We start from the raw sequence: 24,592 nt of genomic DNA on the forward strand, positions 1-24,592 counted from the left end.
TGAGCTGCAGATTCTTCCCCCAACACCACTGCCACAGCTGAGCACTCTGTGCCCACTCACCAGCCACAGAAATAATGCTGCCTCTGTGGAGTGCAGTTCACCCCTAAGGACTTAACACAGTCAGCATTTGCCTTTGAGAATGGGACTTTGTAATGCTTTTAACTTTTAGGGTTTTCTGCTATTCTTAGTACCTTTGACAGATTTTCCTATTAAGTCACTCTTCTGCTGGATGGTTCCAGCAGCAAGAGCTAGAAGATCCAGGAGGAGCTGTGCTCTGACACCCCTTTGCCCTTGCTACGGCTGATCCCATGCTAGCACAAAGCTGAAGCCTCAGCTTAACCCAGCTGAGGGACAGAGATGGTGTTCAGGGATTATTCCTACCAACCCCAGTCCCAATCCAAGGGGAGATGAGAAGCCCCTCGGCTTCCCTGTTTAATCCTTACCTGGTGGAAAAAACTCACCCCTCCTTGGCAGAAGCAAGGCTGTGCCCAGTGATGCTGTTGACAGACTGTTGAGGACACCCCTAAAATCTGCAGCACGATGTTAGAGCTGTGCTAATGAAAGCTCCAGCAAACGGTTCCCAGCAGGAGGGTGACAAGCAAGAGGGTGACACGCGTCAGGCTGAGCAAACAGCTTCGGCCTGCAGCTGCGCTGGAGCATCCCTCCTGCTTGGTTAGACGTGGATGTTGGTGCCTTAGTGCTGGTCATCAGCCCACACGCTCAGCTCAGACCCACTCCTTCCTGTCAGCTCCTTGCTTTTCTTAGCCAGAGAGGGAGGTGGCTGCAGAGCCCGAGCCAGGCGTCCCTTCTCCAGCAGAGCGGGGAGAGGGGGCATTGCCACTGGGGTGGAACAGCAAATTCCAGGGGTGCAAGGAGGTATCACTGCTTTCTGTGGTGGTGAGAACTGCCAACAGGCCTGTTTCTTTCATCCCAACAGGAAAAAACAGACATCAGCATTTGCAGAACAGCTAAAAAAAATTGTCCCCAAGCTTCTCCTTAGCCTGTTGCTCCCTTGTTCCCCATGCCCACGTCACAGTAGCCATGAGATGAGGGCACTTCTCACTCATTTCACCTGGCCAAGCAAGGTGGCATAAATCAACAGGCAACTTCAGGGATGATTTCCAATCATTTATTTTGATTCATAATTGCATCCATTTGAAAACATTGGATAAGATGTAAACTGACACACACACATCAGTCCTTTCAACAAAGCTCATAAATGATTCATGAAGTTTCCTCCTAAAGCTTTGGCTAGGGTGGGGGAACACCCCCCCACACTCCCCAAGGCAGACGGTTCTTCTGGAGCCTGTCATTCATTCTCCACGTTATCATTAAAAGCAGTACCATAAAGACAAAGATTTTGGGAGGCTGATTTCCCACACTTCAGAAAGAACCTCGCCTGTCCAGAGGAAGTTTCACTGTACAAACATCCTGGCAGTGGAAGAAAATCCTAGGAAAATGTGGAATGCTTCGCTGAAAGCAATATAGGAGAACACATCCATAATCACACACGCTTCCTGCCCTACCGAGGCAATATACATTCATATAGAAGGAGAAAGTCGAGCACATTATTAAGACATTAGGCAGTGAGGCTGTATCCATTTTATCTCTAGAAGATATTTTACAGCAAATGGTTTCATCAAGACACTTGAAAGCAACCTACTTAGAAGAAAAAAAAAAGCACCATCATAGCATGAAGGCTGAAATGTGATTAGAAGTCACAAGCAGCACCAGCTCAGGCTCACGAGCGACTTTTGTCATCTGAGGATGGGTTAAATGGAGAAAACAGTCAACAGGAGGGCCTGCCACTTGTCTACAAAGCAGCACAATTTCAGAGAGCACACTCGGAGTGTAAAGCCACCAGTTACACACTATCTAATGGGGTGCAGATCTTAGCACAGTCACCAAACTACAGGGTGTCAGCATTTGCACGTAGAGGGCTTAAAACTACAACAGCAGCAACATCGAGACCCCGGCCCTTCAAGAGTCTCCCTGAAGACCACGTTAATTGTGGAACAAAAATGCCTCACAATGTCACGGTTAAAGCAGGAAAAACTCCTCTCCACCTCTAGGTGGGGAAACATCGAGGCTAGATATCACCCAAATCCTTCCCTGCTTCTTATCGGCTCCAGGTCCTCACTTCCTACACAGGGAAAGTTTGGAAAGGGCCAGCAGCACGCTGTTTGCTTATTGCCATGCAGGTGTCTGCTCTTTTATGGGCAAGGCACTGGTCCCTGCCTTCAGGCCGAACACCTGGCCTGCGATTTGCCTGCCCAGGGTAGTGGGAAAAAGGGAGCCCGAGGACTGACCTGACCCTCCAGCCCTGGCAGGCTGCACTAGGTTTTAATTTTTCAGTGGTCAGTGTTGAGCCCAGCAATAAAATAAAGAAATAAAATAAATAAAAGCCCCTTAGTGCACAAGGGATCCCAACAGTCTGCCCGGACTGGAAAGTGGAAGAGGGAGCGTTACCCTTCAAAGGCTTCTTGCTGCTTCTCAGGGCTATTAAAAGGAGAGCCCCAGAGCGTGCATCCAAAGCCAGCAACTCTTCCGCTCTTCCAGCCAGCAATAGATCGTGTTACTTTGTGTGTGCCTTGGGAGACGGAAAGCACAACACAAATCCTCTCAGGAAGAAGCCAGGAGGGTAAACAAAACAAAAGCCATGTCCTTAAAGAACAGGTCACCACTGCTATGCAGATCGGAGTGACACGAGCTTCCTATTCACTGGGGAATCTCAGCACCAAGCTCTCCTTGTACAAAACCCCAGCCTTACAACTATTTTACTGGCCTGAACGGTTCTGGTTCCCTTTGGAAGGAGGACAAAAATAAAATTTAACTTTGGCACTTTACCCCACTAATTGGAGTGGGCTTGAAAGTCTACGCTACCAGTGCCACTGAGGCAAAGGACAAGGCCATAGTGGCATGTGGGCTGCAAAGTGCTACCAAATACCTGTGGGACAGTGAGCACTACAGGGCCAGGCACTGCCTGGGGAACACATCTGTCAGGGAATTGGTCAGAAGTCTCTTTGTGTGGTCAGGAAGCACAGGAGGCGTCCCCTTTACCTCATACAGGATTGCTCACTGGCTGAAAAGGAGTTTGCTGTTTCTGCACAGCCCCATCCTAAGTGCAGCTGCTCCTCAGTTATCTGGTGGGTATAAAAAGTGCAGACGCCACTCGAGGAAAGCGAACAGCACAAAGAGGGACATGGCCTTCACTTTAAACTGGGACATGTAATCAGGAGCATACACACCAAATACAGCAGGGGTCTCTGGGGACAGCCCTAATTCTGCTGTCTTTTGGCACCATGTGCCATTCGCCTGTTCTTAGGAGAAAAGGTAGTGGGGCTTCTGAATGTGTGACCCCCCAGCTGCTGGCCACCCCTGAACTAACGAGGACGAGGCTCTTCCACTGCTTCTGAATCTTAGGCCTAAGCTCCAATTCTTGTGCCACAGCCGCAGGCTTTTCCAGCCAGACCTTTCTGCAGGGCCAGCGCACAGAAAGGGTTTAAAACAGAAAGCAAAAATCCCACCCACAGAACTAGAAGTCGTCCTCACCAAAGCCTTGTGACTGCAGCTGAAGCTCAAGTCTAGGTAATAATACGGTTGCAGGCTGCTGAGGAACACAACTTTCCTGCAGAACACGTTCAGCACATTCATTCACCTGCCGCCGTGGGTCAGGTGCCCCAAAAGCAGCCAGCTCACACCCCCTCTACCTCCCTACACGTGCAGACACTGAACTGCTCCTCGGCTTCCCGGCCTGAGAAAGCAGAAGCCAGGCAGCGAGGCAGATCCCCCTGACTGGAGCACTTATTAGCAACAAAACCGACCCCACCCAAAACACTGCCTACCAAAGTCGCAGCTACCAGAAGAGTCTATGCTCCCGCAGACTCCCTCCTTTGCAAGGAGGAAGGAGTCATTTCTGTACAGCAACTGTACCATCAGGCAGCGGTCTGTTTTCCCCTCACACACATTACACATTGCTTCGAAACATCTCCTCCTTCCTCGGTATGTTTACCTGCTGTCTCATGTCAGAATCCATAATCAGAGCAGAAACACTTTGAGGGAGATGAGGCGAGCCGTCAACCCAACAGAAACTCAGCTTACAAAAAGAATGACGAGATCAAAGATGACAGCGTCTTCTCACCCAGTCAGAGAGACAGGGCAGGAGCCGAGAGGATCTTACAAAGCCTTACAGGAATGTTGCTCACAAAAGGCACTTAATACAAGCACGAGCATGTATACACAGCTGGATGGAATAGAAAGTGGAAGAAAAAACACACCAGAGAGGAGGGAGCTGCTCAGCAACTGCCTGGACAGTCTCTTTTAGCCAAGGAGCCTGGCTTCAGCAGCAGTGCGTGTTATCTATATTACAAGTTCACCCTCCTGACATCTCCAAAACGCTGCATGTAGGTATGAGCCAGGGATTCCTTAGCCTTTGCAGGAACCAGCACACACACTGAAGTCCAGCAGCAGGTTCCTCTTGATGCCAGAGCTTGCGCCTAACCAAAAGCCAAGTTCTCAAAGCTTTGTGATCTTCTTCCTGCCGAGCTGAGCCACGTGCAGCTTCCAACAGTGCAAAAAGGCAGCAAGCTCCTGCTCTCCGGGTTTGTGCATATGGCTTAGTGCTTTCCGCAACCTATTGCTGGCCGATGGCACGCAAAGAACCATTCTGCCTGGGAAAGCCTCCGATGTCTGTGACGGGGTGGGTAGCCAACACACCGACCACAAAGGAAGGGTGTGGAGGGGGGAGTTCTAGGGGAAGGGGCCGTTTCCCCGCTAAAGAAAGTCAGTCAACGTCATCTGCAGGAAAAGAAGGCTGTCAGACGATGTCTTCGGCAGAGCGCAGCGGAGGGGGAGACCCCAGACTCAGGAAGTGGCCCCAGTTGCATAGAAAGCCCCTGTTGTACTGGCCAGTGTCTATCACTAACCCGCCCAGGAGCCTGCGCCCGGTGTTGTCGCGCAGAGCCAGCCGAGCTTCCCTCTCGGTCACGTTGTAGCTGATGTTCAACAGCTGGATGAGGAGGATGTATCCCATGCCAGCTGTTACAATGGCACAGTACCACACGCAGGTGAACGACAGAGCAGAGCTGGCAGCGGGGAAAGAGACGGGAAGGAAGCCATTTAGTTCTGGAGCAGCTGTTTCAGAGCGACTTTCCCTGGTAATCGCTATCCTTTCAAATCCCCGTCTACATCTGCCGCAGCGATCTCGCCTTGCCGCTTTCATCAGATAATCCTTCAAGGCTTTCTCAAAATTAAAGCTTCATGGCTTACTTACTGACAGCTTTTAGCACTACCAGAGCTACTCCTGCACATTCCTGTCGCGTTACCTAGCTCTTCACTCTCGCTGCTGTAAAAGCTTTACGTGAGGAAGCGATGGTGCTCGCACCTGACAGATGATGGAGTACAGAGGAAGGCAGAGCCACTTGTGCTAGTGTGCTCTGTGCACCGGCAGCACAGCCGGTCTCCGAACACATGTCTGGTGCTTCTCGCCACCCTCCCAGCCAGACAAGGCATATTAATGCTGTCTGTACCGAGCAGATAACTTGGAGCGACAAAGCCACTAGACAAACACCATCTCCTTCCTCAGCGAGGCAGCACGCTGATTCCAGACTGCCAGACTATCGCCCTTCACCGGGAACAACCATCTAAAGGGTGGATCTGTGTAGGACGCAGTAAATAAAGGCTTCAAATCCCAGCTCCTCCAACAGTTTCCTAGACATAAACTCTGAGCTCTCTGAGTCTCAGGCTCCCCACCCTGGGGAAAGCAGAGATGCATCCTTGTTTTCCAGAGCTTTTGAAGGAGTGCTTTTTGATCAGGCTTGACAGCCAACAGCACTGGCCATGAGCACAGAACGAGGAAAGGCAAGGAGCAAAGCTGCCTGCTCAGGCTTGAGATCCCAGCCCAGCCCTCTCCCATGCAGAGGTCTCACCTGTAGTCAGAATAGGCCCCAGGGCAGTAGAACAACGCCACGAACAGGGTTCGTCCCCTACAGACGGTGTCCAGGGTCAGTGTAATCCCGTACACAGAGGTGAGCATGAAGAAGGAGAGCGCAAGGATGAATGCTTGGTGGTTCTGCTCCCCTACACAGCTGTTAATCCTCCAAAAAGGAAAGAAGAAGTTACTTAGCTTGGGAGGAGAAAATACAAAAAGAAAAAAGAAAAGAGCTTGCTTCTTTTTTTCCCCTCCCTCCCCCAACTGTCAGAGAACCTCATCTCCAAGGTCTCACTACAACACAGGCAGCTTCAAAGCAGCTTTACAGCTTTTTATAGAAAGCTTACAGGCACAAGTCAATAGACCAGTACGGTAGGAACGGTACACTATTTGCCTCAGAAACTTATAGGAAGCGTAGTATCCTAAGCTAAGACATTTATACCTGCTGCTCCTTGATTACAGTACTGCGCGCAGGCAGCTTTGGGTTCCCTTGCTCCCAGGTGAGCACTTATGCAAGTTAACTGCGGGCTCGCTAGTGCTCCTCAGACCCAGTGGAAAAAAAAGACAAAAAAGACTTGGAGAACCAGGAGCGATTCTGAAATATGCTGTAGAAATTAGCAGCGGTTGTCCCACTTATACAGCAAATTCACTTTTTGAAAGAGCATCGCTGAACATTTGGAATAGGCTGGGGAAATAAGATGTTAACTTAAAAGAAAAAGGAGAGGAACAAAAAAAAAATACATAGCCTCAGCTGTGCAAAACCTACCAGACACAGTGATGATCCAGTCTCCTCACACACCTGCCACAAAGCCGGCAGTGCCCCGCTCGGGCTGGCCTGACCAGCTGGCATTTCGCACACCAGTCCTTTCTCACACCTTCTGGCCCCTCGGCTGAGGCTCTGGAGTAGCCTTTGGCCTCCCCATTCACAGCACGGCCGCTGGCAGCTCCTGCCGTGGCGACTCCATGGAGCCCGTTGGAGCTCCCTCGAAGGTTCTTGTTGGGAAAATCCTGATGCGATGACTTGGCATCGCCTACTGGGATGGGAAGGTAGCCGGGGTCTTTCTTGGCTCGTAACAAGGCTGCAAGCATGAGAACTAACCCAGAGGTGAGGAGCACCACTTGGGAATGCCCCACCTGGCCTCGGGGAACCACCTCCTGGAGAAAGACATAGTACATGTAGCCCAAGGAGAAGAGTCCCAGGCTCAAGAAGAAGAGAGTCCGCTCCTTCCTCCTGTGGGTGAGGTAGTAATACCACAGCACCACCACGGGAAGAGAAGTCAAGACGACCAGTCCCAGCAGGAAGTGCAGAGCTGCGACGTGGAGGAAGACGGGCAGCAGCACGAGCGGCGGAACGAGGCTGACGTTGATCTTCACGGCCCCCGCAAACCAAGGGACGCGGCAGCGGTCCGCAACGTCGTCGACGATCCTCTCCAGAGCTCCCGGGGGCAGGGACCTGCAGGTCAGCCACCTGTCGGGAGGGAAAACACAGCGAAGGGAATAAACACACGGGGAACACCTGTGGGGATCTCTCTGTGGAGAAAAGGCGGCCACCCCCCTTTAAGTGGGAGCAAGGGGGCTGGAAACTTTCCAAAGAGGAAAAGGGAGGGCAGGAGAGCGGGGATGCGCTGAGGGGGTCCCAACGGGCGGTTCCCTGAGGGAGCCTCAACGGTCGCTGTGCTGTGGGGGGGGGGTCCTAACGGTCGCTTCTCTGAGGGGATTCTGTGAGGGGACCCTAACGGTCGTTTCTGATGGGATTCTCTGAGGGGACCCCAACGGTCACTTCTCTGAGGGGACTCTCTGAGGGGACCCCAACGGTCGCGGGCGGTTTGGGGGGGGGGGTCCTAACGGTCGCTTCTCTGAGGTGATTCTCTGAGGGGACCCCAACGGTCGCTCCCCTGAGGGGACTCTGTGAGGGCAGGGGGTTGCCCCGCAGCCGTTACCTGTCGCAGCCCTCGTCCAGCTCCCGGCAGTCGCAGCAGCACGCCGCCAGGTGGTTCCGCCGGCCCCGCCGGTCCACGTACTCGCAGCAGCACAGCGGCTCCTCCATCGCCGCCGCCGCCTCCCTGCCTCTCTCCTTCCTCCCCTCCCTCCCCGCCGTGCCCCGGCCCTGAGGGGAGGGACGGGACCGGGAAGGGAGGGGGGGGGCGGCCGCACCTCTCCTCCCGCCCCGCCCCCGCCCCCTCCCCTCAGCAGGTGCCTCGCGCCCGCCCCCGCCTCCTCCCCGCAGGCCCCGCCCCCCTCCGCCGGAGCCCGGCTGCTATTGGCCCTCCCGCCCGCCAGGCCCCGCCCACAACGCGGAGGTGTGCCGGGTTTCCCCCCCCCGGCCTCGGGGCCCGAATAACTGACGGCGGGACGAGCCAATGGCTGCGCGGGAGGGGCGGGGCTAAGAGTGACGTAGCGGCACCTGGCGTAAAGGGGCCGCGATTTTCCCACGCGGGTCATTCATTCATTGGCGGCGCGGCCCCACAGCCGCTATGGGGTCGGGATGGGATCGGGGGGACCTCGCCCTTTGCACTCCAGGCCCGTTCCCAGCGGCACAGGGCTCCTAACAAACCCAGCTCGCTGCCTGAAGAGCTGCGTGCTGCTGGGCACAGCCCCCCAAAATATAGGGGTGCCCCTACAGGAGCGCAGCCCCCAAAATAAGGGGGTATCCCCTACACAGGGGCACCCCCCTATAGGAGCGCAGAGCCACGTGCTGCTTCTAGAAAGCTTTATTCCGTGCGGCTGCGGAGCCACCATAGAAAAAGAGTCCGGAGGGGATGAGTAAAGTCCCTGCCCCATGAGTCCTCCTCGAGCACGCGTCTCCTTGGGGCCGAGGCTTGGGGTGGGCATTAGCTGTCGGGCTTGCTGCTCTGGGTCCTGTTCAGGTGATCAAAGCTTCTCTGGAGCATGGAGAGGGAGAGCTTCAGCTGGGGAAATAAATAGTGAATCAATTAAGCCACTGGTAAGGGCCATCAGGAAAATCCCATTCCCCTCCCTCCTCTTCTTAGTGGGATTCCACCCCATTTCCTGCTCCTTTTCTCTATAAAAGGATCACTGTACTCTGCGTTCTTAACAGCTACACTCCGTGCAGTTCATCATACCATACTGTTAGTAATTATTAACTTCATAATTCCTAACATTACAGTATGATTAAGTCCTAACACCCTGCTAGACAACAGCACAGAGAAGTTTCCCCACTCATTTCCAGTCATTGTTGACGTTCACAGCAAATACTTGAAGGAAAATGGCAGCAAGGCATAATCAATCTTTTTCTTTTTTCCAATTTATTTTTTAATACCCAGCCCTCCCAGTGCATTTTCATGCACAAGATGCAATTAGGTTGCTGACAACCCTCAGCAAACACAAGGTGAAAGGACACTTTTGAGGCGTGACTTCCCCACAGAAGCGTTACTTAGGGCGGGAGAGGTGGCTGAGTTCTCACTCCACCTTTTAAAAGTTTTCACACTGCGAGCGTTCAAAAAGGCAGTTTAACACTTCAGCATTCACAATTGTTTGGGTAGGAGGCAAAGAAGCTGAAGAGGGAATGGAAACCAGGGAATTTGTTTCCCCAGTGAAGTCTCCGGCAATTGGAAGCATTTCAAGTTGTGCCCAAAACAGTTAACAAATTAATAGCAGCTTTTTGTGCAGAGACACCTCTAAACAGGGAATATCAAAATTGGCTTTTTTCCACCCTCCTTTAGTGCGTGGGAGAGCACAGAGCAAACTGCTGATGGATAGAGCTACATGTGAACTCCCCCACAGCTTTCCTAATCTAATAATTTCTTCTGTCACATTTTAAGATTTAATAAAAAGAGCTTAAAAGCAGAACATTCAGAGGTTATAAGTAGAAAGTGCTGTATGAATTCACTGTCCTTCACTTGTAGAGTTGTAATTTCAGCCTAGAGGTTTAGCAGTTGTTGACTTCAGGACCAGATCACTAAAGATTAGTGAAGCTCTCACCATCTCGATGGGTAGAGGGGAGCAAAAGCCTAGATAAACCTGTCTCAATAAACCACGGTGAGGTAAGCAAGCACTTAGTTATGAGTCTTCTCAGGAAAGAGGATCTGTTTTGAATCTTTGCTTTGTCACAATTCAAAAATCCATCAACAGATCTCATCAATAAAAGGTACTTGACAGGCTTAAGAAAATTGATATGACCCTTTAATTCTAGCCCAAAGAAAAAAAATCCATCAGAAACATGAGCACTGCCTTTGTACCAAATTCAAGCCGAGGACAAAACTGAGGCCAAGGCGGAATGAAACTTTAGTTAGCACCAGAAAACATTAAACAAAGGTTATCCTGGCATAAGGGAGAAAACTTGAGCTGTTGAAAAACAAAAGTATCACCAGGAAAGACTGGCAGACTTACCTGCTCAAGCATTTCAATTGAGTCTCTTAGTACTCCCTTCACGTGTTTAACCTGTTCCTTATCGTATTGAGGGATCTCCTCTTTTGATACCATTTCTGGGGATATGCTGAAAGAGATTGAGATTGCATCAGGCACATGAAACAAGCACCTCCCTGTGCCTATCCACCAAAAAGCAATTACTCTACCACCACTGCTAAGAACATCCTTTTCCCAAAGCCACATAAAAAGGTGTCTGCAGTTCGATTCTGCTTCCTGTTGACTTGAAGGTACTGTCTCAGACCCTTGTAGTGGCAGTCACCAAGAACAAAATGTGCTCATGTTACATCAACAATTTAAATTCTCACAGCTAAGGTCACAGAATCACAGAATAACTGAGTTGGAAGGGACCCACAAGGGTCATTGAGTCCAACTCCTGGGTCCCCAAAAGACCAAGATGGTGAGATCTTTTAAATCAGTTCTGAGATCTTCATCATGGGAAGTCACCACACTGCCTCCATACTCAAGATTAGGTTATCATTTGTAACTTGCTTGCCTACAACACATCGATGACAGGGAGCAACACCTGAGCCTCTTAAAGAGATCTGAAGATGAAAGGCATCTAACACGTAAGTCTGAGGGGGAGAAGGAATTTTGCAAGAGATGCGCAGAGATGGAAGCTAAAAAGCTAAGTGAATCTTTAACATGATGTTTGAGATCATGCTGGTTCACACAGGATGAAGCGAATACTTCAGTTCTGTGATCAGCACTACAATATTCACAGCAGATGAGTCACAGCAGGGTGATAAATGCAAGCTAAGGTTAACGCTTCCCCAAAAAACAGCTTGTCAAAGGAGAAATTTATTACTGCAAAATGCAGTCAGACATGTCACTGGATATCAGCATAGACCACAGAAGAGCAACGAGCCCTAACAGCGTTTGAAAACGTACCACCAGGTTTCATTGTTTGAAATCTATTTCTTTAAATCAGATTCTGTCACAAGCCGAGGAAGAACAAAAGCAAAGAATGGGCATTCAACTTACTTCAAAGAGCTTTCTTCCTGAAGCTGGACATGATAGAGAGACTGAGCTGCGTGCTCTATCTTTGACAGTTTGAGAAACAGCGTTATGTTCAGCAAAACCAACAGCAGCAAACTGCAGAGAGAACAGAACAAAATTAAGTCAGGCTTTGTCATTACTGTTAGAATGCTACAGAAGTGAGACCTGGGCTACAAACATCTGGGGAAAGTGAATGCTTCTGGGGCAAAAGGGCACAGGGCAGTGCTGTACTGAAAAGAAAGATTTACCTAAACAACTCTTAGCAGTTAGCTTTAAGCTGTGCCATAGCAACCTACATGAAGGGACAGCAGTGCCTCCTCTGGAGCTTTTTGTTTTGTAGGAGCAGATATAGGTAAACCTACAACAGACCAGTTTGTCAAAGCAGCATTTTCATTCCCTCTGTCACTTCTTAAGTCTATCCATTTCCCCTTCAACCCAAGTTTCTATATTTACATTCAAATAAGTTAGGATTTATCATGCTACATGCAATGCTAACATGCAAGTGAGGTAGGTAGAGGCCGATACAGATAAACACCAAGATGAGATTGAGATAAACCATGTTTTAATGCAAGTACTTACAAGACACTCATTACTACAATGATGGTGGTGGTCCTATTTACAGGATCTCTTTTCCTTCCTAGAGGGCATGGAAGAAAAGGAGGTTATAAAGTCCTGAAGAACACCCCTAACAGGTATGTCAGTGCCCAGCATTTCACACAACTGCTCATCAGGTTCTGATGGAAGTAACAGATCACTCAGGTGCACAAGTTTCTCTCCAGTTTCTCTCTGAATGCACCCAGTCATTTCTGCAGTCATCTCAGCCATGTCAGACAGCCAGGCTTTTACATCGGGAGCACTCCCCCGACCCCAGTTTGCTGCAGAGAACACAGCTCTAGGATGTGTCACATTAAACCCGCATAGCCTGAGGATGCTGCAGCCCATGCATTACCACCACTCATTCAGCACACACACCACCAGTCCCGTATTAGCAGTCTGCAACATTGCTGTCTTTTGCTTGTTCTCCTGACCAAATGAGACTTCCTGTCAACAAATGCTAAATCAAATTCCCCTTTAACTCGTCCCATCTGAAACATTTTTGTACTGACTGTTTCAAAAGGGTGAAGAGCATCTGCTAGTTGTCAGGCAGTGACCTACAACTAGTGAAGACAGCAAGCGTGTGCTGCTCAGCTTGGAGAAGACATGCACTCACCTACTACTGTGGGCAGGCTGATATTTAAACTTAATTACCTGTTCCCCTGAACAGCTCCTTAAGCTCACAGTTCCTGTGCTGGACAAGGGGCATACATCAAAGCTGTACTATGCACCAATACAGATACTCGCCCAAAGGCTGGAGCATGAGTGGCTAAATTAAGCTTTCAGGAAGTAATCTCAGATGAGGAAGAGTCCACTACACATGGTGTTGATCCAAATGCTCTCTTGGTGCTATAGTGTTGTCTCCCCCCTCCAAGGAAGGGCATTTACTCCTTCAGTGTTTACAATTCAACTCATGTCATGAAATCACCATTCTCTGGTAAACACAAGTATGTCAGATATTCCTCCTCTCTAAGTGTAGCTAACAGAGTATGCCAGAGTCCAAGTCTCTCATACTCAGTGGCAATAAAACTACAAGAAATGCTTCAGTAACACAGAAGTTACAAAAGCAGACAGAAAATGGACACCAACATTACCAACAAAATCAAGCATGAGGTGATAGGGCCAAGCAGTGAGTGACAGTTAATCATCTCACAACTCAGATGTGCAGTCTGAAGAAATAAACCGAAGCATATTTTCAGGAACTTTGCAAAAATCAGATTACATCTGTTTCTGATCCCATCTCGTTTTCAATCCCACACAGGTTCTGTGCAGCATTTTAGGATTTTATTTTAATTTTTAAAAATGGAAGGGAGGATTAGGTTTGATTGCATCGTGTACTCCCTATAATAGTGACTATGCATGTCCCTAATTTATTTTATGCAAGGTTGAACACACTAAAACATTTGCTATCACACCAATCAGATAAAAACAAGAGCATTATACACACAAGTGTTACTCTGGCACTACTGTAAGATTTAAACTTCCTTGAACACTCCTTATGGAAAATAATGGGTATAAAAGTGTGGATACAAGGACTCCTACCTATTATGCTGCCCTGGGACTCCAGCCCCATGTCACCAGAGGAGTGCTGGGAGGAGCGTTTGGGAAGCGATTCTGCCAGACTCCGGTGTAAAGTGCGTCGTCTGCGTCTCAAGGCAACTAATTTTCCAGTATCTTCTATGGATTGGTTAAGTGCATATTCCTCCATTAGCAGATCTGATTCTGCAGTAAAAAAAAAAGTTCATGAACTTTAAAAAAAAAAAAAAAAGCCAAAAAGGCAAGCACTGAAGACTTAAATTGCAAACAAGCTGTGAAGGGTGGCGGTGAAAAGAGTAAGTACATCTTCTAGTAAATGAACTTAAGTCAGGTAATTGACATAACTCTGCCTTAACCTATACTGGTCACCTTCTTTGCTATATGGCACGTTGTGCACTTGTCGGATCTGATGCACACTCAGGCTATGTAGGATTGTTTATTGTGTTAGACTGCAGTTAGGAGGAACACTTCCAGACACTGTTAAATCGAGATTAGGAATTGTGTTAGACTGAGCCAGCACACGGCTGGCCAGGCTGTTAGCAGCCATAGCCAGGGAGCCTGCCAGGTGCCACTGCTCCTCTTCTCATACCCACAATCAAGGAAATACTTGTGTTAGAGACAGGGATACGCAGTTGAGAGGAAAAGCTTTTCTCCTGCTTCCTTCAGAGAGCAATTGCTGACAAAGCATGCAAGAGCTTTTGGAAGGCATTATGCTGCCAGGCGTCTTTTACACCCCCAGAACTGACAGATGTATTGATAACAAGAGATCCCTTTGGTTGAAACCTTCTTTTCAAACCATTCTTTAAGGAATCAAGCTTGACACAGATGAAAACATGCATAGGGGAGGTAGCCTCCTTACTCCACCAAAGAGAAGAAAATGCCTCACCAAGCTGTTTAAAGTTCTCCTGTATTCCTCCCCAGGTGTTCTTCTCGATTACAGACTTCACCAGGCCCCAAGGCTGCTTTTTGTACTTCACTTCTGCAGAAACCCTAAGAAACAGAACACAACAGTGAAGAAAAAGCGTTCTGCTAGGCAGCACAGTGATAGCAGAAATCTCTTATCAGAGGCAAGCCCCTAGCTTATGTCCATAACCTGAAATACCAACTGGAAGTGCCTTGATTTTCTACCTGAGCAGCACTTACACTGAAGCGAGGCAAGAGACAGACACGGGCAAAGACAACACATCAAGCTAAAAGCCTCAGGAGATCCAAACGTCCAAGTCATTGGAAATGTTCTCAAGTCATTTTGAAGTCTGTTTTCTTCTCAGACTCAGAGCAGCGGGGTATTTCTCTCCCACGAACTGTTCTGACTTTAACAAACATTTAAAATAACCTTACAAATAGTTCTGCTTTTTACTCTGTATACATACACGTGGTATACTACATGGGCACAACAGCAGCAGCAGGTGAAATTCATTACCATGCATCCAGTACTCAGATCCTACCCCGAGGAGACAGAAATTAAACTCACTCTCTGTAAGCATGACAGAGGAAGTGACATTCCTGCCTGGCGTCTCCCAGGTTAACCTAGGCAATAATGCTTCCAGAACGGGAAGGTACTGGAACAGAACCCTGCAGGGGGCTTGTTCAGACAACTGAGTGAATCTTAAAGCTCTTCAAAAAGATAGCTCGTGATCTTTACTTAAATCCATAACGCTGACCTTACTGGAATACTTGCCCAGCTTTTTCAAGTAATCATTCCAAGAAACATGCCCACCAAGTCCCTACTCTAACAAAACAAAAACCTTTCAATTACTTTCTGAGCTGTTTTAAACAGTGTAATATAAAGCCAGCTGTAGCACCAACATGCACTTTGTTCTATACATTCATCCTCTTTACACTGTATTGAAACCCTGGGTTTTGCACTTATCTTAGGGTTGTCATGCACCTCGAAAAAACAAATAGAGCCCTCAAATAGGAAGAATGACTCACTCTAAGTCATCCAGAACAGTTGTTCAAGGACCCTTCTCCCTCCCAGAGGAAGAGGGAGTCTTCAGCACTTTTACAGCCTAAGATAAACCAGAAGGAAATCCAGGCTTGCTTACCTTACCTGTGTTCTGATAAAGTTTGAGATAAAAGGAATTACTAAGGACAACACTAAAAAATGCTACCAAGCATTACATAGTCACACAAATGCAGCCAACAAGGAACTTGATCACTTCAAACGTCTTCAAATGGGAGAGGAAAGGGCCTTACAACACCCCACCTACCTAAAAAGTCTAATAATGAAGTCTAGCAATGATTTGCTCAAGTACCCCCACTGCAACGACAAGTATGCTTCATATTCCTATGAAACTACTCTCCTCTGCAGGCCTTTAAGCAATGATACCTCAGAAACTTTGTCTGAAAACATCTGTCATAGTTCTAATTTATCTCACTCGCACAACTGCACTCAAAAACCCGATGCTGATCAGAACCCAGTCCACAGCCTTGGAGATGAGCTCTGCATCTTGTAACATCAACAACCAAGACTTCATTTCTCACCGAATTAATCATACCCAAGTACAGCATACATATGACAGGAGATAGAACAAGCTTATTTTTCAGAAGAGATCCCCAGCTTCAAGAGAAACCAAGCACCCTTTATGTTGCAGGCAGATCTTTTGATAAGCAGATTTCAGCAGCCTGCACCACAGATGCCTCCGAGTCCTCAGCTCCTGCTGCACATCGCTCAGGCTCACCGTAATCGACATTTGTGGCTGGACGTGCGGCTGATGCAGTATCGGTTCACAGTGTAGAAGTAATCATGGTAGGGGACGTCGTGGGTCAGTACTTCAGCATCCACCTGATAAGACTGACCTTTCTGGCTCTGCTTATGCAGGATCTATGAGAAAAGAAAGCAAAAAGGAGTAAGTATATTCACGGTGTTTGATTATTATTTTTTTTTTTCCAACCCCTTCAGCCTCAATTCTTTAGGTTAGGCCAACCAACTCCAAGCGAACTGGAGTAGGGAGAAAGCCTGAACAACCATGAGAGAAGGCAGTTAAGGATGTCAAGAGATGACACCTCCAGCTAAAGCCAGCTCAGGCTGTGCAGAAGCAGTACACTATCCCTTCTCCACTCAAATATCAAGTACCAAATGCAAGACCGGCCACCGACTCATGACCACACTTCTTTGAGAATGAGCTATGAGACCTTTCCCAAACCAGAACCACAGAAGAGTTAAGGTTGGAAGGGACCTCTGGAGGTTATCTGGTCCAACCACCATGCTCAAGCAGGGCCACCTAGCACAGGCTGCCCTAGAAGATGTCCAGACAGTTTTTGAAGATCTCTTTCAAGGAAGGCTCCACAACCAGGCGAACTGTTCCAGTGCTCTGTCACCCTCACAATACAAAGTGTCTCCTAATGTTCAGAAGAAACCTCTTATGCCTGCTGCCTGTTGTCCCACCACCACTGAAAAGAGCCTGGCTCCATCCTCTTTCCACCCTCCCTTCAGGTATTTTATATGTATCAATAGGATCCCCACCCCAAGCCTTCTCCTCTCCAGGCTGAAGAGTCCCAGCCCTCTCGGCCTTTCCTCATAGGAGAGATGCTCCTGCCCTTCATCTTTGTGGCCCTTCACTGGACTCTCTCCAAAAACACCATCCCTCTTTTACTGGGGAGCCCAGAACTAGACACTGAAAGAAGATTACTCCATCTTTTCTGACTATCCCCCAGGGTATACACAAGATTAACGCTACTCCCCACAGTCTGTGGGAGATCCTCACAGCCACGTGTAAGACCAAAGAAGTCAGAGAAGCTTTCTGCATTTGGTCATTAATGGTGAAAGAGGCAGAAAGACACCCTTCAAGACACTGTATTTAAACTGCAGATCCACATTCAGCTCTCTGAACTCTGAGCCACGGTCAGATCTCTGACAAGACTGTAGAGCTCACCCCTTCCTTGCTTTAAAGGGCACCAAACAGACACACATGAAGACAGTACCTGCTTTTCAGTGGCGGTTGTGAACTTCCCACAGAGAGGATTGTTAATCGTTACAGTGTATGTCAAAGTCCTCAGCTGATTGCCACTGGAATCTCTATTCCAAGGGGTCGACACAGCATCTAGATGAGAAATTATGCAAAATCTCACATGCAGATCACCTGAAAGGCACCATCTCTGCCCTTTCACATCTTAAATCACAGTTTAAAAACAGCACTGGGGAGAGAGACAAAACTGTTTCCAAGTGGTTGTGTGCTTTTTGCATAAAAAGTGAAAATTTTATTTCATTCAATGAGCGAAGGTGAGGCGGTAAGAAGCTGAACCTAAGTCCACTGAAAGAGACTTGGGGATGCAGAGAAGAGTAAGCAAATAAACGAAAATATACCATTTCCTATCTGCTTAAAGTTGAAAGGATTCATCTAGCATTATCAAATTGCTTTTGCCACTTTGCCTTCCAAGCTAACACTGAATAAATATTACCCTTTTCAGCTTAGTTTTCTTACCTTATGATCTCAATGAATAAAGTTTACTCATCCAGAAAATTAAAGCCTGAGAACATCATTTAGGAGGATGCAGCAATTTCATCTGTGTGCCAACTGCACAGACTTCACTATTTCTGGGACACAATGGGACTGGAAATACCTCACAGAATGCAACAATTTAGGCATTAAAGTGCAGTTTTGTTGTGCATTGAAATGAGGTTCTTACTCAGAAACATGACTGATCTACAGAGACAGGCTAGCTTTTAATATTGGCTTTTACAGCAGAACTTGAGAGCTTCAAAATTCTTTTAAAGCAAGGAGAAACCTAAAATTCAAACTCAGCCCTATTTATCATTTCTCAGAGGTGGAACTTTTCAGGATAAGTTGCAACACAGACAGAAGGGAGAAGAGTGCATTACCTACTATACTCCTGGAATTGAGAAACCTCTGCATGAAGTGAGAATTGGTGAAGAGGATTTCAAACATCTTGTCTGCAGTGATGTGGAAAACTCTGTTTATGAAAAGTCTCCCAAAGAGATCATTCTCAGAGACAGTCTCCTTCACAGCTACGGAAAGACAGAGAGATTGGGTTAAAAAATAAAGGATTATTATAAAGTCCTTTTTTGTTTGTTTGTTTGTTAATAGCACTAAGCTTTATTATATCATATCCTTCCCAAGCTTGCGTCAGCAATTATTTCTTACTCTCAGAAACCCAGAAGTGACAGCAGCACATTTTTCTGTAGTAAGGTGGTCTTTGGGAACAAAGTCTAGAGCTGGTTTTCTAGCCCACCTCTCACTATTTCCCTGTACGAGTCGATAAGTCAACATCACAAGATCCTATTGCTTGAATTTTGCCTTCAGAGCTCTACTGATCCTACAGGACACACTGGAGAAGACAGAGCCAGCACAATCCTCATTTAATGTGTGCCTATTAGAGAAAGGACATGTGCGTAGCAAGCAGGACAGTGAGAGCATAAATAGTTTTCGTTTTTGCTTGTGGCTAATATCCAAATTCTGCTTCTAACATCTGTACTGCTGGTACTGTCCACACCAAGAGACCAGGGACAGACCTTTCCTCAAAGTGTTCCTTCCTCCATACCTATTGCAAGGGGAACACAAGGAGTACCCTGCTCCATTTTGCAGGGCTGCAAAGCACACCAGGATGTTTTATCACCCTCCCTATGTCAAACCACCACCAAGCACCCCAAAGGTGTTCTGTGGTCCCAGCACTGAGCTTTGTTTCTGCTGCCTGTTGGTTGCTGGCATGAGTCAGCTTTGTGGCTGTTACAGCCACTCTCTCAATAGATAAGGGACAGAATCATAATCCTGGAGGGACAGCAGTTTCCTGTGCCAACCCCAACTCTGTCTGCTCATGCTTTAGAAACAAGACCGTTCTAGTTTATTACCAAAAAAAAGAAAAAGTGTACAAAAATCCTAAACACCCAACCCCACACACCAAAACCAGGCAAAATGTCTGAAAATAAAGCTTTTGGAAGCAAAACAGAAGTCAGGACGCCTAACCTTTCAACTGATATGAGTGAGTTCTCAGAGCTATCAAAGGTCATTGCCAGCAACCAAAACAAAGGTAGCTTGAATATCATGCTACAGGTCACAAACCGCCTGCAGGCGAAGGTTACAGCCCTTAGAACATGATTTCATAGCAGTCAGTATCAATAAATGCAAGCGTAGCAAATAACCATAACAGGTCTGCAGTGAAACCCAGTTCTGATGCTGCTCCAGCACTGCTTCCAGCCTGTTTAAAGTCCCCACTACACACACGTCTCCAAAAAAGTTCTTGGACCCTAAGCATGACCCCAAAGTGAAGCGTGAGTGATATCTTTATGCTTGCAGGGGAGATGACCTTCCTGTGCTGCTTTCTGCTGATACAATTCCAAGGTGGGACAGGAAGCCAGCAGGCATTCTGAGACCTATTTAACCAACCAACATGCACTCCTTATTTGCTAGAATACAGATTCAGCTGTGTTGAAACATTCTGCAGGAAGCTAGAAATTCAGGTTGGGTTTTCAGTTTACATTCACTGTATTTCCTCTCTGAGGTGAGCCTAGTTCCATCAAAACTCAGTGAACTGTAAGTGACCTCAGCTAGCAAGGCCTCGATGCTGCAGACCTCATCTCAAAATGCACTCCCCACTTCCCCTCTTTTGCTAAGAGAAGGAGAGGAAGCTTCAGGTGTTCTGATGCTGCCATCCCCTTTGACTACTGGGCATCAGCCAGCTTGTATGGAGCCAGGCAGCAGATAACTCAAAGCTCATGCATTATTACTTTAAGGTCTGGACCTTGCTACTGGAATATTTTACTCTTCAAGCATGAAGCCTCTCCTCAAGGCTCAAATCCAACAGCCAGAGTATCCATGGATCTATAATGTTTTAATTTATAGGCAGTTTCCTGTTAGCTGATTTGCCTACACTTTTTCTATCTAGTTATAGCTCTGTAAGGAGCAGTCAGCGAGCTGCCAAGTGCATGAAAGCATCTATTGAGAAGTGTTTTTAGTTACAGTCTCTCAGCTCCTGAAAAATTGGTGTTATCGCAGAAGAGTATTTTCAGAAAACCCAAGCTGAAACTAGGCTGATATAATCAGGCTAATCAGCTACTTTAGATACTACTGTTTAAACAGCTATTTTATCTGAAACGTTTCCAGGCTTTCTGAAAGAGGCCTGGAAAAAACGTGTGTATGAAAGCCTCTGAATTCCACACCTGCAGGAGCCGGTCACTGCATATACCAAGAGCTTGACAAACTTTAAGTCCCTTCCATCTGGGCTTCTCAGTGTTTAGCTGCAGGAATCCCACATGAAGCAGTGAGCACCAACAGCAGCATAGCAAGAATAAATGTACAGATTAAATAAATATTCAGATTATACACTTGCAGTTTGGACAGAATAGAAAGCTTTAAACACTTGACTTTGTTACAAATATACGTATTTGTCTTTTTTGGTTTAATTAAGATGTAGGAAGCTTACCTGTATGAGTTATCACAATTCTAGAGCAACATGGAGTATTTTCTACCTAGAACTAGCTTAGAAATACTGTTTATGAAAAAGTGTTTTTATTCCCAGGCATATATCAGTCTAACTCCTTAACTCTTAGTGCTGTTCTTAGCAGTATGTAATTATCAGCCACTAACTCGCTCAGCCTGAAAACATTTATAGATGAATTGGAGTAACTGATAAGAGAACATGAAATCACTCTGATTTTAGGTTAAGACCCCTAGGGACCCCAAAACCCCAAGCAAATGTTACCCTGAGTGTCCTGGTTCTGCAAGAAGGCAGCAAGTCCGCTCCCTCCCCCACTGCTGCCTTGCACTTTGTAAGGTCATTTTCATCACTGTATGGCAAGCTGTGAAATGCTGTTTGCATATAATACCATTATGCGCCAGTGATTGCAGAGGTTTGAAAACATCTGCAGTGCAAGACAAGAAAGAAAAAAACCTCAAGGAGTTGTAGAGGAGTCAGGAAAAAAAATAAATCTGTTTTTTCAATTCCCATTAACAATCAACAGCTTGCGAAGCTCAACACATACCGTAAGCAAATAAAAAAAGTTAAACCACTAAGAACAGACTATCAAAAAGATTTGAGGTGACTGATTCTTCCACTCCACAGAGCTGGAAGAGGAGCAGGAGAAAAAAAAAAACATACACACAACTCTTGGTGCTGTTTGGGATTTCCATGCCACTGGGGATGGAGGGGGAAATATTGCACGCTGAGAATAATGCACAGGTCAGAGACTTAGAACAGATGCACCTGAAATCAAGTTGTTAAAACTAATTCCTAGAGTGAACATCTTCCAGCCACCATCTATTTAAAGACCGCATCAGCAGTCGTGATTACCAAATAACTCTCCTATACTTTAAAAGGCTAAGTACCAAATTAGCTTTGGGGAAGTACTGAAAAATACTGTGACAGTGCAAGCTTTTTTCCTGATCACAAGGAAAGCTTACGCCTTATGCCTTTAGATAATTCACAACAAATATTCCTTCAAATCCCAAAGCAACAGATTATTGGCAGCCAGATATTTAACAGAGTACGTGCTTTAAATATTGTGATTATAATGTCAGCAAGGTAACAGGGCTATTCTTCTGTACATGCACTGTATATCCACAATTTCAGCTCTTGAAAAAAAAGCAGGCTGAACTCCTTTCAACCCTTCCACATCCTATATCCCTACCAGCAAGAAAAGCCACACCACCACTGCACCCACCTCCCAGCATCAGAGCACAAGCAGTTATGCTCTCCTGCAGACCACGCATTTAGGGTGGTTATTAACGCGCACAGAAACACCACAGTAAGTCAAGCAAGGAGGTCAGGAATTATGAGGCCCCCCATACACAGTAAGGCTTTCTAACAGTATTTTTCAATATTCTACTTCTCCCTTCTTTCTTCGAGGCATTTGATGCTGCTGAGCATTATAGTTGCATATAGAAACCCTACACCCAACGCAGGCAGTCCTTTGAGGAAACTCAGAATCTGATGCTTCTATATTGGGAACGCATTCTGTGCTTGAGCTAAAATTTCTTTTCTGAAATTTATCGTTGAGACTGCAGATATTAACTTCTGTCTCAGCCAAGAGTTTGTCACGGCCCAAGATTTATACTCCAGTTTATGAAACCAAACTAAAACACCAAGGTACAGGTCACTGAGCCAGTGGTGTGTGGTGAGAGACCCCTTCCAGTGTGAATGCAATGTGAAAATCATGAAGGACAAGGAGCTGCCAAGGTTCTGGCACTCCAGCTTTTGGTGTCAGGTGGACATGAAGTTGGAGAACAAGTCTTGAGCTTGCCCCCTCACCTTATTTGCCAGGACACCTCCATGGGCAGCCTGAGCAGGAGCCAGAAGATACAAGAGAGATTAATTGCATGGGTAACCCTTTGCTGTGTGGGAAAGCTAATTTCATCTGAATGAAGGAGCTCACCTTCTAGGAGTGTGGGGCAATCGCAATAGAAAACAGGCAGAGAAGCAGAAGAAAAAAATTCTAAGCATGAGGAGAGTGATCTGCGAGAAAAGATTAATGTTGTGGGACTAGAAAATCCTGCTCCGAATAAAGGAGACTCATCTTGGGGGAGGGAGGAGAAATAAGAGCAGCATGAATTCAGTCCTCTTTTAAAGGGACATCTCCAGTTTAATAGGCTTTGTTTGCTGAGTATCACCAGCACAGGGATGACGGCTGGGATTTGCTTTATCATTTAGGCAAGCAGGACTATTTTCAACCCATTTCACTGGATACCTTCACCATTTAAAAATCCAAGGGTATCCAAAATAGCTAAAACATCAGAAAACTGAAACTTTCTGCAGCTTTAAGAGATATACCTGCGACTGAGTTAACGTGTAAAGCTCGTTCAATGCATAGGGGCATAACCAGAAACTCATTCAAATACGCAGACTCACAAAAATGATACAGCTTGACATCCACCAAGCTGAATCCCAACACCAGCAAGCAGATACAGTACTGGGGAGCAAAGAGAAAGGTAACTGAAACATAAAGTACATCCTCAGGCAAAGCTCACACCTTGCAGATGGCCAGATCAATCCACGGCTTTGAAAGCTTTCCTCACTCCAGCAATCCCAACTTGATAGCACCTGCACACACCTTCCATTGCCAATTCTAACCAAAAAGATGCTACACAAAGTTTCTCAGACAGATTAAGAACCGTCCTCAAATCGATCTGTTCTATTCCTGGCAACAGGCAATGAAAGCAAGGTCTCTCTTTGCATATGAAAGCAAAATAGTGGTGTGTTCAGAAGTAGCTGCCCTGGTGAGGTTTTGTCCTTCATTTGCATGCTACTTCAGACTTTGAAACTGACTCGGGTTGTGTGGGCTTTGTTTTAAAGGCATTCACAGAGTCCAAAATGAGGATATTCAACAGAACACCCACCACAGCTTCTGTGAAATGTTTGTAAAACGATGGGTTTTGCACAGAAGAGCTCCCCATAATAAGGGAAGAGCTCATATTAGAGGGGGAACTTGTCAAGGGCTGCTGTGGGACCAGAGAACAAGCACCCAGTGAAATTTGCACATTACTGTCATCCAGTCTGGGCGCAAGGCATGTTCTGGCCTCACCCTCTCCCCAAGACATAGCAAATACACTCCTACCAAAGCCACAATGAAACACGCAGCCATACTTCTCTCTTCTAGGACAAAAAGAGGAAAGGAAGCATGCAACTGCCAAGTTACAAGGGCTACATTGCTGTGGTAGCCAAGCTCCTGATAGCCTGGTACTAGATAATGAGGTATAAATCAAGAGGATGATGTGTTAGGATCCATCAAAATGCTAGCTTTGCTGGTATGCAGTGTGGTCTACTCCAGGATGTATTTAAGGTTGTTTATCCTCAGACGAGATTCAGAACATGCAGAATAATGCTCCTGAAAACTGGGAAGTTGTCTTGTCTGGACTTTCAACAAGTTCCTCAGTTTACTCCATCAGTAACACTCAAGCCCATAAGCATCAAGAAAGAAATGTAAGGGGGTGGAAAGAAATAGAAGAAGAGCCTGAAATGTTTTCCCTCAGTTCCCAACAAGTGAAAATAAACTGAAAAGCATTTAAAATACCTATGAGAACGTGGAAAGTGAACACCACACTGTCAAGATTTTTTTTTTTAGTCTAAGATATTAGCAACTCTTTGCCCACCAAAAGGTAAGAAGTAAAATATCAATTTGTTTTCATTTTAAACACCCCAATGTTTCTTTCCAGAAACTAGGATACAAAGGTGTTTTTCTTACAACTGTGTGAAACA

The 24,592-nt window shown here is 46.6% G+C and overlaps 2 protein-coding genes and 1 long non-coding RNA gene across 11 annotated transcripts in view; 1 reads left to right on the forward strand and 2 right to left on the reverse strand.

Annotated features, from left to right (window-relative positions):
- Positions 1-8,152, reverse strand: part of ZDHHC23 (zDHHC palmitoyltransferase 23) — a 24,946-nt gene extending 16,794 nt beyond the window's left edge. The window contains exons 1-4 of one of the 3 annotated variants that reach the window (XM_027449608.3): positions 7,870-8,145; positions 6,696-7,397; positions 5,928-6,095; positions 1,116-5,084 (exon numbers count right to left, since the gene is read on the reverse strand). In XM_027449608.3, the coding sequence (XP_027305409.1) occupies positions 4,817-5,084; positions 5,928-6,095; positions 6,696-7,397; positions 7,870-7,976 (1,245 nt within the window). In that variant the 5' untranslated portion in view covers positions 7,977-8,145 and the 3' untranslated portion in view covers positions 1,116-4,816. Of the gene's footprint in view, positions 1-1,115; positions 5,085-5,927; positions 6,096-6,695; positions 7,398-7,869 lie in introns of those variants that run through there. The other 2 variants (XM_027449609.3, XM_072044308.1) reach the window with 2 other exon arrangements.
- On the forward strand, positions 7,248-18,465 carry LOC119717478 (uncharacterized). The gene is made up of 3 exons (XR_005267069.2): positions 7,248-7,388; positions 11,956-12,006; positions 16,347-18,465. It is a non-coding gene; the product is annotated as an uncharacterized lncRNA (long non-coding RNA).
- Positions 8,626-24,592, reverse strand: part of GRAMD1C (GRAM domain containing 1C) — a 48,830-nt gene continuing 32,863 nt past the window's right edge. For all 7 annotated transcript variants that reach the window (XM_027449604.3, XM_072044288.1, XM_027449605.3 and 4 more), the window contains 9 exons: positions 18,267-18,413; positions 17,369-17,487; positions 16,126-16,268; positions 14,331-14,434; positions 13,451-13,630; positions 11,894-11,951; positions 11,300-11,410; positions 10,280-10,385; positions 8,626-8,838 (listed from right to left, as the gene is read on the reverse strand). In XM_027449604.3, the coding sequence (XP_027305405.2) occupies positions 8,761-8,838; positions 10,280-10,385; positions 11,300-11,410; positions 11,894-11,951; positions 13,451-13,630; positions 14,331-14,434; positions 16,126-16,268; positions 17,369-17,487; positions 18,267-18,413 (1,046 nt within the window). In that variant the 3' untranslated portion in view covers positions 8,626-8,760. The remainder of the gene's footprint in view (positions 8,839-10,279; positions 10,386-11,299; positions 11,411-11,893; positions 11,952-13,450; positions 13,631-14,330; positions 14,435-16,125; positions 16,269-17,368; positions 17,488-18,266; positions 18,414-24,592) is intronic.

Source organism: Anas platyrhynchos, chromosome 1 (genome assembly GCF_047663525.1).
Source record: "Anas platyrhynchos isolate ZD024472 breed Pekin duck chromosome 1, IASCAAS_PekinDuck_T2T, whole genome shotgun sequence".
Taxonomy (NCBI): domain Eukaryota; kingdom Metazoa; phylum Chordata; class Aves; order Anseriformes; family Anatidae; genus Anas; species Anas platyrhynchos.